General features: G+C 35.8%; 1 protein-coding gene across 4 annotated transcripts; it reads left to right on the top strand.

Annotated features, from left to right (window-relative positions):
- Positions 1–12,172: 12,172 nt before the first annotated feature.
- Positions 12,173–15,617, top strand: LOC306991313 (uncharacterized protein). 4 transcript variants are annotated; one of them, XM_079599044.1, is made up of 6 exons: positions 12,173–12,422; positions 12,547–12,710; positions 12,812–12,868; positions 13,120–13,214; positions 13,951–14,305; positions 14,695–15,617. In XM_079599044.1, exons 2-5 carry the CDS (start codon positions 12,630–12,632, stop codon positions 14,057–14,059), a joined length of 342 nt encoding a protein of 113 aa, XP_079455170.1. In that variant the 5' UTR covers positions 12,173–12,422; positions 12,547–12,629; the 3' UTR covers positions 14,060–14,305; positions 14,695–15,617. The 4 variants fall into 4 exon arrangements, 3 of the variants coding, with proteins under 3 accessions (XP_079455170.1, XP_079455171.1, XP_079455172.1); XM_079599045.1 differs by lacking the exon at positions 12,812–12,868; XM_079599046.1 differs by lacking the exon at positions 12,173–12,422 and having other exon boundaries at positions 13,120–13,209.
- Positions 15,618–16,091: the final 474 nt, after the last annotated feature.

The raw sequence follows: 16,091 nt of genomic DNA, 5'->3' as shown, positions 1-16,091 counted from the left end.
TGTGTTTCTTGTTGACCTGGTATTATCTCCTGTGTAGGTGGTTAGGGAGAGTATTATTATTAACATTGGCCACCTCCTGTGCATCAGTCCAGCTCGCTGTCACCACCCTCTCATCCCTTCCTGCTCTTTAATCACATGATAAGGCCCAATGACGCCTCCTGGACTGGCGTCATGCAGTGTGTGTGAGTGTGTATGTATGCATATGTGTCCCACATGGCCCACTGTTGATGTCAGTCACCCCAGGTGAGAGCCAGGCCTCCACCCTGTGTCCCTCAGCCTCCCGCTGTCTCTCCCCATGATATAACTGGGCAGCGTGGTGAGAGAGAGGCCCAGGAGAAATGTTGGCGCCCGCCTGTGGCACAGCTTATGGGAATTAATCTGGTTTTCCTGATGGCCCCTCTCTAATGGAGAAAGCAGTGTGTGCAGACATGAACTTCCACTTTCAGACACTGACTCTGCTGACGGAAGCAAGAAATTATGATGTTTTGAAAGAAAAAAGTATATCTACCTATCTATCTATCTATCTATCTATCTATCTATCTATCTATCTATCTATCTATCTATCTATCTATCTATCTATCTATCTATCTATCTATCTATCTATCTATCTATCTACCTGTCCGTCCGTCCGTCCGTCTGTCTGTATCTTTTAAATGTGATAGATATAAATAAACATTGCTGTTTAGTGCTGCACATTGTTTACACATGGTAATTATAAAATATTAGATTTTTTTCAAAATAATATATATAAAATTGTTTATGTTGTGTATGCCTACAATATAACAATACACAGTAGGCTACTACACAGTACTCACACACAGACAGACGGATGGATAGAGAGACTCCGATAATGTGCTTTGAATTTTTAATTGGAAACAAAGTGGTGAATTGGGAGTTATTTGTGTGTGTGTGTGTGTGTGTGTGTGTGTGTGTGTGTGTGTGTGTGTGTGTGTGTGTGTGTGTGTGTGTGTGTGTGTGTGTGTGTGTGTGTGTGTGTGTGTGTGTGTGTGTCCACAAAGATGGCAATTTTTGAAATCCTTGTCCTTGTGGGGACATTATTTGATCCCTATGAGGAAAACAGCTTATAAATTATACAAAGGGATGTTTTTTTTTATGTAAAAATGCAGAATGTTTTCTGTGATGGGTTGGGTTAGTGTAAGGGCATAGCATGTTTGTACAGTATAAAAACAATTACGCCTATATGGAGAGTCCCCGTAAACCACATATTCCTGTGTGTGTGTGATCTCGCACTGTAGTTTTGCCAAAATACACTAGTGAATGAGTCCAGAGAGCCTCATTCCTAAGCTCTGCCAGAGGAATGTTTAGCAGTGATCTAAGAATGCTCCACTGGAATGTCCGTGCTGTTGTCACTGTGGCCCAGCAATGACAAAGGGAAGTTGATTTAGCTCAACAGGGAAACATGGCAAGGTGATATGATGAGATTGTTGTGCCGGAAATTAAAGCTTTGGCTTTAGACAAGGGTTTAATTTGATTTGACATATTTTTAAAATTAAAAATATAATGCATGATTATGTGGTACATTACTATGTGTCAGGCATTGTTGTCTTGATATTAGTATTGTTTTAACGTCTTTTTTTTAAAGAGAAAATGTTATACACACACTCTTTCACGCATATACCTTTCAAAAGTTTGCGGTTGGTGAGATTTTGTAATGTTTTTGAAAGTAATCTCTTATTCTCACCAAGACTGCATTTATTTGATCATAAATACAGTAAAAACAACATTGTGATATATTATTAACCCCCTTTCTATTTTAATATATTTAAAAATGTAATTTATTGCTGTGATGGCAAAGCTGAATTTTAAGAATCATAACTCCATTCTTCAGTGTCACATGATCCTTCAAAATCATTCTGTGCTCAAGATACATTTCTTCCTCAAATTGAAAACGGATGTCCTTCTTAATATTTTTGGTGGAAACTGATACTTTATTTCAGGATTTGTCGATGAATACAAAGTTCAAAAGAAAAAATTGTTTTAATTAAAATAATAATTCAGAGTACCTTTGTGTAAGTATTATCAGACCTTTTGAAATCCTTCGCAGAACTAAATTATGCAATATGGAATATCAGACTGCCTTCAAGTTCAATGTGTACCTTGATGTGTAGCTTGTCATGTCACAGACCAGGATCATCTGTGTCTTTAGTCATTGCTGGGTGTCTGACACATTAATGTGTCTTTGAGGATGTGTATACTAATTTACAGCATATGCTCGGACAGACTTGTAATCATTATACTGGCATGCATTACCTGTAATGTCCCCTGTCAATTATACTTACCACCTTCTCCATCTCCTCCATTCACAGACTTAATTATAGTCCTGTTAAGAGGTTTTTCATTTTCTTCTCCCTCTCATTTGCGCTCACATTTACTATTGCACACAGTTTCATGTGTTGACCTCTTGTCTGATCTGCTATGTTTTATATTACGTTATGAGCTTGGCTTTAGTTCCTGGACAGTTCTGTGGGAAATCTCTCCCTGTCAAGCGGACAACTTTGTTTGTTTGTTCTCAACATTTGTTTGTTCTCAACAGGATTTCGAGCAAGTTTCAGGCTTTTGCAGGTAGTTCATTGTCTGGTGCTGTTTGTACGAATTGTTTCGAGAAATGAACCAAACGTTATCTCACAACCTAATCGTATGTAGGCCTATTTTACGAGGTGGCTAATTTGTACGAATTCGTACGATTTATCTAAACCCCAGTAACGGGTAGGTTTAGGGGCGGGGTCAGGGGTAGGTCATTAGTACGAATTCATACGATAATAGACACCTCGTAAAATACGTACAAATTGCCGTGAGATTGGGTTGAATGAATTTACTGGTTTGCAAATGTTAAGGATGATTCGAGAAATGCACCAAACCGAATAAGAACGCGAAAAGCTATAAGAAGATTTATGAACGAGATCTGTTATTTTAGCATTATAGTATTTATTAATATTTTAGAATTTTTATTTAATTATTAATTCATTTTAGTTTAAGCTGTGTTAGGCTTATGTGCTTTTGTCATTTTGTGTATATATATATATATATATATATATATATATATTTATTTTTTATGTTAATAGCTTACATTTATTTATTTATATTAAATTTAGTTTTAGTAATTTTGGAACTTACAAGTCAAACATGATTTATTTAGTTTAGTTTATTTAGTTGTCAAGGCAGCATTTCTATTTTATTTTTTCAAGTTTAAGTTTTTCATTTTATTTTATTTTATTTCAGCTTTATTTCAATTCACGAAAACAAATTTGAATAGTTTTAGTTTAATAACAACACTGTTACCAATGAGTTCAAATCACATTTTTAACAACTATAATCTATACTGATTTTATCGAATGCATTTTTTCAAATAAATTCAGTTTCTACCCTGGGAGGGTAAGTTGCACAGATATAAAGTGGACAAGTTTCCCACAGTGTCTAGTGTAAACTATGCCGACAGGTTGAACAAATACGCCACAGGCTTTTCTGATTGCTTCACTGTCTTAATGGGCTGATGGGATTCTGCTGTCTGTCCCATAGGAGCTCTCGTGTATAACTTTTAATCATCATATGTTGCCATGGTAACAACATAACACACAAGCACTCCCACACCCTGCAGCTCCAGCTCGGTTTAAGGAACATGAAAACCTGTAGGGTGGAATCACTATGAGAAACAATAGATCATATACAAAAAAACTCTCACGCATGTAAGTAAATCAAGACTAAATTCAAATGCAATCAGCAACTGAATGCAGGCTAGAACGTTTTCTGTTTGTTCTGCTGCAGGGTTGCAAAAGAAAACCTTCTGTTGTGATTAATGACAATGGGATTAATAATGATCAGTAGTGCTTGCTATGACAAGTATCACTAATACTGTTGCTCATACTTAGGATTAGGGAACAAACCACTAACAGTAAATATTACAATTTGGAGCATAACTCATAAAAGACATGAATTATGCCTCATAATATAGGGTTTGTTGAGGAGAGGTGTGTTATTGCTTTTCTAAGCAATCAGTCTTACGCTTTTTATACCTGCCAGATGAAGTACATTGAAAGAGACCCAGGACATATCCAAAAATCTGAATATCAGAGAGAGCTATATGTCATATTTGATCAAATCAAGAACATCATATCTTTTGACTTGGGAAAATAAGCAGTAACCCAAAACACACTAGCAACCACACACACACACACTACCGTTCAAAAGTTTGGGTCAGTATTATTTTTCTATGCTTTTATTTAGAAAGGAAAACTGACAGTATGACAGAATTTGAAGACCTTTATGGAGGATCATGTGACGCTGAAGACTGGAGTAATGATGCTGAAAATTCAGCTTTGTTAAAATAAAAACAGTTCTTTTAAAATTGTACGATTATTTCACAACATTATTTTTACTGTATTTTCGATCAAATACATGCCTTGATGGGCATAAGATACTTCTTTCAAAAACATTAAAAATCGCACCACCTCAAACGTTTGAACGATAGTGTTTAACTATTGTTTAAACACTAACAATGTCATATCATTGCAACATTCAAACATTACTGTTTTGTGAGTGTGTGCACTCAAGTGAACTGACTTAGTCATAAACTATCAGACACGTTAAATGCAACGGTTTTTAAAACATGCATAGTTTCTCAGTGAATCAGGGAATCACAGCCATTTAAAACCTCGCACGGATACCATTCCAAGCGCACAGAGAATGAGTTACCCGCAGGGAAGTGAGAATTATTGAATAAGAACAACAAGTTATAATTAGGGGTGTGGACCCGCTTGCTGTAATGCTGTAAAAGATGAGACTCACACACAAATAGATACTCTATGTAACATGTTCATTGTATCTTGTGCTCTTCAGAGGGATTAAGCACCAGCTGTGAGACACCACCTAATTACCTTACTTGAGCTGTGGATTACACCCAGATGAGAAGGTACAACCAGTGGTAAGAGATCTCACCCCTCTCAGACAGGCCCAGACAGGCCTACTTCAGACCTGGGACAAAGTAACGAGTATCATACGTCCATCTCTTGGGGTTTGTAAGGTGTTTGCTGTTGACAAGTATGGTTGAGGGTGGTGGTGCTGGTCCTTAGAAGATGTGCACTGGATCTTTTGCCAAGGTTTGCATTAACATTACGTGTGCGAAAGCTATTGTCAGGAACAAACAATGAATTCTTTCACAGCATATTCATTTTAGTTAATGTTCATTTCCAATTATTTTACTTATTTATTATGAACAAACAAATGAAAAGTGAACAAATTATATAATATAATAGAAATGCTGTAATAAAATTAAACCTTACTGTAAATTTGATCATACCTTCTATATGTCCCTAATGCATTTTTTTAAATTAAAAATTATATTTGTGTAAGTAATACAACAATATGTAATATAAATGCTGTGAAAATATTTACCTTATGTAAAGCACTTTGAGTATACCTAGATAAGCGCTATATAAATGTAACAAATTATTAATATTATAATTATTATTATTAATGTAAAAAAAAAAATAAACCTTACAGTATTTTAAATTCTTACCATTGCTTCTAAATGTCCGAAATACATGTAAAAAAAATTTTTTTAAATATACTTTTACACCTTTTGCACAAATGTTGGCTTTGTCTTGCTGTGATGCCCAGAAGTGAAATTTAAACCTGAATTCTAAAAAAATATTGTTAATCCACTAAGCGAATTGTATATATTGAGCATTTAAGTAATTTAAAGTAAAAGAAGGACAAAACTAATACTAAGAAATGTATATATAAAAAAAATATTTCATCTTTTTACCCAAATTGTTATGTTGATAATATGATTTGTATTAAATTCGATTGATAAATGAAAAATGGGAGCATAATCACTAATGGTCTCGGACATTGGACCTCGTATATTATAAGACTAGCGGATCTACCTGAAGAAGAACATTCACCACTAAAAGGTTCTTATGTATGAGTACTTGTTGCGTTCACGTGGAAAGTAGGTGGGTGGATGTAGCACTTCAGATGCTGTGATATGATGATTTCTCATGTCTGTCTGTCTCTGGCTCTCCACTTTTTTTTTTCTCTTTCCTGAGAACAAAACGTGTCTGTATAAAAGCACTGCTGGACGGAGAGTGAATTAAGCTGAGCCTGCTCTAATGGAAAGGCCAATAATTGCTCGGTCTGTTAAAAGATACAAAGTGGGAAACATGGGGATAAGAGTGTGCCATTGAAAGTGTGAACAGGAATAAAAGGACTAATCATGAGGGTTTTTTCACAACCCTAAAATGCTGTGCTAGTTAAAGGTCAATCTTTATTAGTGGGCTAGTTTTAGCTCATGCAGACCTACAGCCCGGTTCATCTCTTCAGAGTGTAATTTGGTCTTTATGAAAAGCAAGAGATATTATTTGAATCAAAGGCCATCTGAAAAAAAAGTGTACAGCCGATGTAATAAAGCTGTTGCACAATGGTTAATATTCCTGTGTGGAAGGCGGAGATAATGGCATCATGCGGTATCGTAATAGTTAACGTTACTCCGAGAAATTACCGAAATGGCTTTGATGTGGCGTTCAGACTCTTTGGAAGATGGACATTATGATGGTTATTTTCAGATGTCTTTCTCTTTTGCACTCAAAGTATTTTCTGAAAGTTATGACTCAGAAGTGAACACACGACTACAAAACTTTTGGGCCTTGAGCTCTCTGGAAAGTTGACATCTGCGCTGACGGAGACATGGAAGCGTGTTCTCCGCCGTGTCTCTCCGGCCTGTCTGTTGTGGTGTGTTTTGTCTGATCATATTCCGTTGACTGCTGTCTATCCCTTCACTCTCCAGGAAATTGTGTTGAATCTGTGACGCAAGGCCAACTCTCACAAGCTAGTTTTGATTCGATTATGGCTCACCTAATCAAATTTAGGCTTTAATGCTTTTCTCAATTTAATCTTGGCTATCAAAGATGCTCCTCAATTCCTCACTACTGCAACCAGGTTGTGAAACCATGGGCAACGTGCCTTCAAGATGCCCCAGAAAAGAGTTTAAAGTGCCAAATCAGATTCATTTCAGCTAAATGATGAGATGAATCCTGTATTTTAGAAGATGTGTGTGTAACGGTGAATGTGAAGTTTTCTGTGTAGGTTTTATGCATTTAATTATGGTGTTGCATTGAACCAAAGGCTTTTCTCAGTAAACTGTTGACCTCTGACTCCACTTAAAGACTTTTTATTCTCAAATGATGTGGTCATTTGTGTAGTTCTATCTATTCCCATTAAAATATGCAGTCCACAAATCAACTGTAAGAAAAAATAAAGACTGTAAGACAAAATTTATATGAAAAGTGTTTGCCTCTTAGCAGGTTTCTAAATAATAATTAATAATTATAAGTTTTTCTGTAAATTTAGGCTGTACATTTTTATTTTTGTATCTAATTATACTTGCTTGCTTTTGGTCGTCACAAAGAAGCTATTTTAGTTGATTAAGTTTTAAATATGGATATTTTTCTTAAACAAACGCATCGCTTCATAAGGCCTTTATTAACCCCCTGGGGCCGAGTGGATTACTTTTACAATGGATGGATGCACTTATTTGGGATTCAAATTCTGTGCTCCCATTCACTGCCATTATATACCTTGGATTAGCCAGGACATTTTTTTATATAAGTCTGATTGTATTCGTCTGAAAGAAGAATGTCTTATACACCTAGGATGGCTTGAGGGTGAGTAAATCATGGGGCAATTTTCATTTTTGGGTGAACTGTCCCTTTAATGATGTCAATGAATATTTGTTCTGTAGTTCAAATATGATGGGGATCCAGAAAAAGGTTGAGATTCACTGTTCTAAAGAACATGGTAATAGTTTGTTGTTAAACCTAAAAAAGTTCTCTCATCAGGCTACAAAACCCTTTTTGCTTCTAAATGGATTCTTTAATTTTAGTAACTGTAGCCGCAGCTACATTCACCAAATAACTGTGGCGTTCACCAGCCTAATTACCTATAATAATACAGTGACTCGAATCGTGAGTTGTTGACTCAATTTATTTCACTGGGGTTGATGGGAGACACTGCAGACAGGTCCACAGCATGAAGCAAGCATGTGGTGTTTAGTAATGGAGCAGAACGGAGCTGTGTAAAACAGAAAGCTCCCTTATAAACTTTCTGGAGAGACGCTTTTAGCTTAAGCGCCGCATCTTAAATTCGATTAAGGTTGACGAAAATATGATTTCAGACGGGGGTCTCGCCACGGAAGAGTGTCTCTTTCAGCTGCTGAAAATAAACTGACCCATAATCAGATTTCAGCTGTAATTAACATTAACCCTACCACCGAATCCTATTTTGCACAAATGATTTTAAAATGCACCAAATAAAGGCTGCAGAGAGTGGCTGTGGATCCAGAGGAGTGATTCGTGGGCCGGTGCTACTGGGACACAAGCCAGGGCCTGATCAACCCGGGCTGGGTCACCTAAGAGAGTGTGTTTGATGTTGAAAGACCCGAAACACATGATGACCTCAGGAATATCACTGAAGATGTGTCCCAGCGCAGTATTATTTAAAGAGCCAAACACCAGCTTTCTTTGGCATGTGGCTCTGTTTTACTTGGTGTGGGCCAGGGCCTGGGTGTGTGTAAGAGAATACCTGAAACACATCATGTGCACCAAGCTTCACACAAATATGGGAAGATTGGCAAGTTATTATAGGCCACTGTAAAAAAAAAAGTTGCTGCCTTAAATTTTTAAGTACAATCAACTTGGATGTTTAAGTCATGTCAACTTAAATTAGATTAAACTGACTTTAACAATGAGTTGAATCTTGTATAACTTGTAAAAAAGTTGAAAAGTGCTTAACTTATTATGAGTTAAAGCAATGTAAAATCATATTTTCATAACAATGATCGTATAATTTTACAGTGCTGTCTCTCTAAATCTGTCATTATTCAGGAAAGCTTCCGACAGAGCTTCCATGCAGCGTTGCTATTCACTGCTATTCACAAATGAATTGAAATTGATTTTAGTTTAAATTATTTTATAATCATCCCTGTATATTAGCTTCCACTAAGAAAAAAAAAATCTATCACAATGTACAAAACAATTGGCACTAATAAGAGGAACACTGCACTGTAAAAAAAGAAAAAAGAAAAAAATAATGATTGTGTACTGATGAATGTAGGATACTGATTTTGGAAGTTTAGGCCTAATAAGAACAAATCATCCTATTATTTATAGTAAAAGCTTTAAACTGACAGTCTCAGAAATCATGTGTGATACATTATATTTGATGGTTTTTCATTTTAATAATTGTGTTCTTATTTTTTTGCTATCAGTTATATAAATTAGGGTTTTATGTTATATTTTTTTGTTTTAAATTAATGTTTTTTTGGCATTATTTTAGTGTCATGTGATGGTGTTATTGTTTTGTATGACACTGTGTGCACCTTCTATATTATTTAGATATTATTTACCTCAACTTTTTTTTCTCTTTACCCCCTGTGTTATTTTGGTGGTTGTCAGGGAGGTATTAAACTCATTTTAGCAGTGTGGCCTTGCTGTTTGATTAATTTCTTTGTTTACCCTGTTTTGTGTTAAAGGACTTCTATTTTGATATGTATTTTCTGTTTCTATTGTTCTGCTGCTCACTTCCTGTGTTTTGTTGCTATTGTTTCTATTGCGTCCATAATTACCCTTGTTTGTTGCCATAGCGATTTATGACCTTCACCTGTGCCTTGTTTAGCCTCTTGTTATCTTGTGTATATATACCCCTGTGTTTCAGAAGTCTGTTGTTGGTCATAGTCTTTATCTACTCCTTGTAAAGCTGCTGTGTTTAGATTTGTGTTTTTGCTTGGATTATCATCAGCCTTTTTTGGACATGTTTCTTGTTCTGTAAAAATGACGTTTTTTTTTGACGTTTGCATTACTGAGATGCAAGATAGCACCATTTGCGTTTGTACAAACGGCCGCTGTGTGATAAACAGTTTGCCATTGATAGACCATGGGAAATCTAGTGAAATATCTGACTGCTAAATTCCTTCACTGACCAATCAGAATCAAGTAATGATCAAGAAAGCCATGTTATGAAGTTGAGGAAAATTTATAAAAAAAAAAAAAGATGCCAAAAACAGATCACAGGTCTGTCTCACGGAGATTTCATGGCGACATTGTCTCGTAAATGTCATTTTCTTAAACCCATATAGGGAACATTGTAGCTTTGCTGATAATAAAACCCACATTTACAGAGAGCTTTTAAAAGCTACTCAATATTTGGGCAAAGCTTGTTTCCATCTCTACATTCAGCTAAATCCATCTAAAAGCCTAACAAATATATGTTTAAAAGGATGAGGACTAAACTGCATCCATGCTTTCTTCTGTACTTACGTGTCATCAGTTAACTGAGAAACAAATTTTAAACATATGTAACTTTTTTTCCTCCCAACAAATACAGACCGTGTATAATATTTACAGACAGACACTTTATTGTAAGAACTTTATGTCAAAAAGGGAAAAAGTGTAAATTTAGGTTAGGTTGGTTGGAGTGTCTGGGTTTGAAACTTGTGAAGTGGCTTTATAACAGCACAAATTGTGTGATTTACATAGCTGTTAAAAATCAGATGTGGCCAACAGGCACACGTCTGACATATTCTTTTCAGCTTGTCAGCATGTTTCAGAAGAGATGGAACAAAGGGAGGTTCCCTTTGACTACGTGAATTCCCCTTTATAATTCTCAAGCTGGTTTGACAGATCATGGGCCGTCTGAAGAGTGTTTTTTCTCTGAACTGAGGCATTGCTTTTGAGGGAATCAAAAGCACGGTCAATTAGGGGTACATTTTATGGCTAATTGAACAAACCATGCTAACAGAACTCACTAAAAAAATGCCTGCCACCTTGTTAAAATAAGTCATATGACTCTTGTTTGTCTTTATAATACACCAAAAGTGCACTAGATCAGCAATATCCCATCCATCTCAGTGTGAGGTCTGCAGCACAAAATGTAAAACCAAATACTGTGAGTACCAATGAAGCATCAATTTTGAAGCTCAGCAAGTGATTTTTCTGTCCTACTTTCTAACTCTTCCCTTTAATGCAGGCAAATTAAGTCTGGCAGGCTCTTTTGGCCAATTAAAGTGTGTAGCGTGACAGGAGATGAAAGCGCTCTGGTCTACTTTCAACATTTGCAGCACTGTCCATTGCCAAATATGGCAACATTTTAAAGACCCCATCAAAATTGGCTTTTAGTCCACATATGTAAGCTTTAAAATCATCTATATGCTAGTGTACATCTAGTTCAAAAATGTTAACAAGTGGAATAATTTACCTTTCAGTATATGCAAAAATGCTGATGACTCATCCCACACTACACATATTTTTGTCCAATCAAATGCTCTTAAGAATGAGAACGTCACTACTACGAAAACAGTAGGCTACTTGCAACCAACTAGCAAGTAGCACATTACATTTCATGACTGTGGTGTACAGTAGGATCATTTACTTTCTTTGATGTCCACCTAAACTTCCTGTTTTAATTGGTAATAGCTGCGTCTGAAAGCTTAAAATGGCTGCCTTAGGCGGATCTTCAACATGTTTGCTCTTAAAAATTAGTTTTGGATTTATCTATTTTTAGAGTTTACACCAAAAAAAAAATGCTGTTTAATAGTGAGGTTGCGGACAGGTATGATTCAGTTTACAGCACTTCTAATTCATTTCTATGGTAACCGCAAACAGTGATTGACTGTCGCGCAACTCTGAATGAAATTCAATGATGTGAAGGCTAGAATGTGATTGGTTATCCAGGAACACATGATCCAAATTCGAAAGGGAGAGCCACAGATCCTCGTATATCCCAATAATAAGACACTTGCTGCGTCCCAATTCGCATACTATCCGTCCTAAATCGTATTCAAGAATTAGTGTGTCCCAAGTCGTAGCATGTTGAAATGAGTATTACAAAGATACCCGGATGGTCTACTTTTTATGGTTATATCCGAAGTGCAGATCGATGCACACTCTAAGAGCTAATATTTCCCACAACCCATTACGCAATTATGCAGGTTGGATGAGGATTCTCTACCAGAACTACAAACATGAATAAAAAGTGTTTCAAAAACTACAAATATGGCAGACGTGCAAGTCTGACGGTTAAGTAGAGAGGTTTAGATAAAGGAGTTTAAAGGGCACCTATTATGGAATTTTGAAATTTACCTTTCATGTAGTGTGTACCCAGCTAACACACGACGTAACAGTTACGTAATGAATTCGTACTTTTTGGTCATGTCATGACTTTACTAACTGACAACGTAACTACAACGTCGCATGCTCGAAATTTCATTACCATCATATTACCAACCCACAACGTCGTCAGTACGTCCTCATAAGGTTATAAGATAACCAACAACGTTCCAGATACGTACTCTATTCGTAATAACTTGGTAATTTCATGTCTTACTGGTAACGGAACTGCAACGTCACTGGCCGGTAATTTGATTGCCATCTTATCAGACTGCATTTCTATGAAATATTTTATTTGTTTCAATTGTTTGTTTAGTATTCCGTACGTTTGAAAGACGTTCATTTTATTCAAGTAAGGTTATAATTCTAGATGTTGCGTGGCTTTGACGTTTTAATGGGCGTGCGCGTGAACCTTCGAGTCGACCTAAAACACTGGAGCGGAGATGAGTTGCCATGGAGACGGCGCGGCACCGACCGACTCCAACTGACAAGCTGCAGAACTCCCTCTCTCGCTGTTGTTTTCAGTGCTTTCAGGTGAGTTTAGTCTCTAAAATCACACAAATAATACACACAACTGTTCTTGACACTTCTCTTACTTGTTATTGACACGCTTCTGTTGAATATTTACTTTATAGAAATGGTTTAGTGTCTTCGAGAAAAGTCCGTTAGCATATCAACCGTTTTCAGAAGAGGTAAGGTTAACGTAACGTTACGTTATGCTAACTTCAGCTTGAGCTTTTGATATGAAAGTTTAGGCTTTTAATCACATCTTACGGGTAGATGAGAGGTTTTGATAGTTTTGTTAGAAAATAAGTTAGTTTGGAAGTGAGTTAATTTATTTAACATAAACGTACTCGATGACGTCACTTACATGAAGTGTGACATTTAGCTGAAACTAGCAGCTAGCTAACAAATAGTGATCAAAATAGTTCTGTGGTTTCAGGAGCAACAAAATAATCCTTCTACAACAGAGGGGAAGCTCCACTACTTCAACATTTCTGAAGAAAGCTGCTGCCAGAGAAGTTGGAAACAGGTGAAGTGAGGAACTTCATTAAATAACTTCATATCCATTTTCTCACAATATTTTGTCACCTACTGTATCACCATGCATATGTATTTTAATTTCTCATATTTACATTTACTTGTTTAATTTATTTTAAGAACGTTTTGACATCCAAACGTAAGTGACACTGTATGAGCAATATGAATTAGTGAATAAGTAAAACTAAAAACATAAATTAAACATTTATGATTATTATCAGTGTTGAAAACAGTTGTGCTGCTTCATATTTTTGTGTTTTTCAGGGTTATTTGATGAATGAAAGAAAAAAAAAAGCAGCATTTATTTGAAACAGAAATATTTACTCTCTCTTCTGGTCAATTTAATGCATCCTTGCTGAATAAAATATTATTTATTTATTTATTTTTACTCTATTGAACCCAAACTTTTGAACAGTAGTGTAAACTACTGTTTATATATGTTGGGTCTATTTAACAATGAATCCTGGAGAGAGAGAAAAGAAAATGGATTAAACTGTTACACTGGTTTACACAAAAAGATTAATCAGCAGCACAACTGTTTTCAACATTGATAATACTCAGAAATGTTTAGGACGTTTGCATTGTAAGAATGTATAGTATTAAAATATTAAAATGCTGACTCGTTAGGTCATGTTTTCTCATTAAAATCAGATGATTTCCTATTACAGTTTTTTTTCTCAATTGCCAAAACACAATTTCTGAAACCTTGCTCCATTTTCTGAAAACACTGAAGGAGCTGTCGTGCTGCACGCGGGAGTGAACGACATCAGGCTGCGGCAGACGGAGGTTCTGAAGAGGGACTACAGGAGCCTGATCGAGACGGTACGCAGAACATCGCCTGAAGCAACGATCATCGTGTCTGGACCATTCCCACGTACCGACAAGGACAAGAAAGGTTCAGTAGATTATTTGCACTAAATGAATGGTTAATGTCATGGTGTAATGAACAGAGACTGCTCTTTGTAAATAATTGGAATCTGTTCTGGAAGCGACCTAGGCTCTACCGTGCTGATGGCCTGCACCCCAGCAGAATCGGAGCGGCTGTTCTGTCGGACAACATCTCCAAGACGTTACACACCATATGACTAGTAGGTCAAAGTCCAAATCACATTCCTTGCTGTCCCAAATTACAGACGCCTGTCTATAAATAATGCCGGGAAAAAACTATCAGTCGAACGCAGCAGCCGTGTATTGGCATCGGTAAAAAACCCTGCAAATATCGACCTGATATATCGTTCGATCACTAAATGTAAGGGAATAACTCTAGAATAACCTTCCTGATAATGTTTGGGGCCCAGAAACACTATCCTAATTTAAATCATCTCTTTACCCAAGCATTCAATTACGGTACCACAACTCATAATCTTGCACTATGTCATGAAATAGTAAAAAGTTCACATGACCATCTTTTGCCTGAAATAATATGAACAGCAGCAATGCTAATCTTTCTCCTGTTGTCTCCTTGTTTCTATCTCAGGATGCTCAGCATATTTTACTAGAGATTACAGCAGCTCCAGTTCGGATCCAGCCTCACTTGGGAAGACTTCTAATGACATCAACACTCTTGAAGACAATGTGTTAAAACAATTTTCAGATGTTTAATGATATTTTAAAGTGTTTAAACTAATTCAAGTTTTTATGTCAGGCGGTACAACAAAAATATGATGTATTGTAGTTGTACCACCTGACATGGAAATTGTACCACCAACCTACCCATACTTGAAATTAGCAGTTTTTATCAGTATTTGAGAGAGCTCTACAAACTTATTCACTCTGCCAAAGAGATCAGTTAGGCTACTGTGGATGATGCATTATCATGTTTACTGTTATTACCTTAAAATTCATAATACCATTTGAGAATATACAAATTGCTGGACAAAAGTTTCTCAATTATCTCAACAGCTTTAAAACTACTGATATTTATAAAAAACAATAAATTAAAAACTATGCCATCATTTTAGGTTTGAAGCCTTTCATATAATTGACAATTATAGGAAAGGCTTCAAACTTAAAATTATGGCATAGTTTTTAGTTTTTTATTATTAAGACACCATTTTAAATTATTTTCTTTTAGTCTGTTCATTTGTTCAGACAGTTGCACCACCACCTGACATTTTGGGGGTTTAATGCTGCCTTCAGGAATGATCATAAATAGGCCTACTAGTCATCTAGTTTTTAAAAAAATGGACATCGTAATCACGACTTCAGAAGAAGAAAAACAAAATAATATGTATTAAATATTTCAAACGTATCAAATTATTTCTAAGATTCTAACTAAGATTTTATAGAATATAGTGATACGTCATGAAGTTATCAAATTATTTTAAAAGGAAATAATGCACTTGCCACAACATAACTTTGTGACCATGGTTAGAAAATATATATGAGCGATTTAAAAAAAAACTCAATATATAATATAATATATATATATTATATTATTATACAAGTCAAAAATTTATACAGATTCTATCTTTCAGTGCTAATTGCTTTGTGTATTTAAATGTTAAATGGGAAAACACTCAACTATTCTTTTTTCTTGCATTTTTCTTTTCTTATTCTTCCTTCGTTATTAGGGCCACCAAAATGAAGACGTGTAGGAGCAGTTCAATGTTCAAGCTTTTGGGGAAAACCTTGTTCATTTAAATGTATAACCTGTTTGCGTACTGTTTTTGCTGTTTTTGCTTTGTTCTATAGTAAATGGACTGAATTAATCACATTTTGAGTCTGTATCTTTCATATGTCGTTGAAAAAGTCTCTAAAATAGTTTTGGGCAAATGAGGACAAGTTAAATTAGACCACTGCATGTCCGCCCATATTATTAAAAACTAAAATGACCAACTGGTTACCAACACACGACTGTCAATCCGCAACGTT

This window comes from Phoxinus phoxinus, assembly GCF_949152265.1.
Source record: "Phoxinus phoxinus genome assembly, chromosome: 23".
In the NCBI taxonomy this organism is placed as follows: Eukaryota; Metazoa; Chordata; class Actinopteri; order Cypriniformes; family Leuciscidae; genus Phoxinus; species Phoxinus phoxinus.
This window is presented reverse-complemented; position numbering and strand designations above follow the sequence as displayed.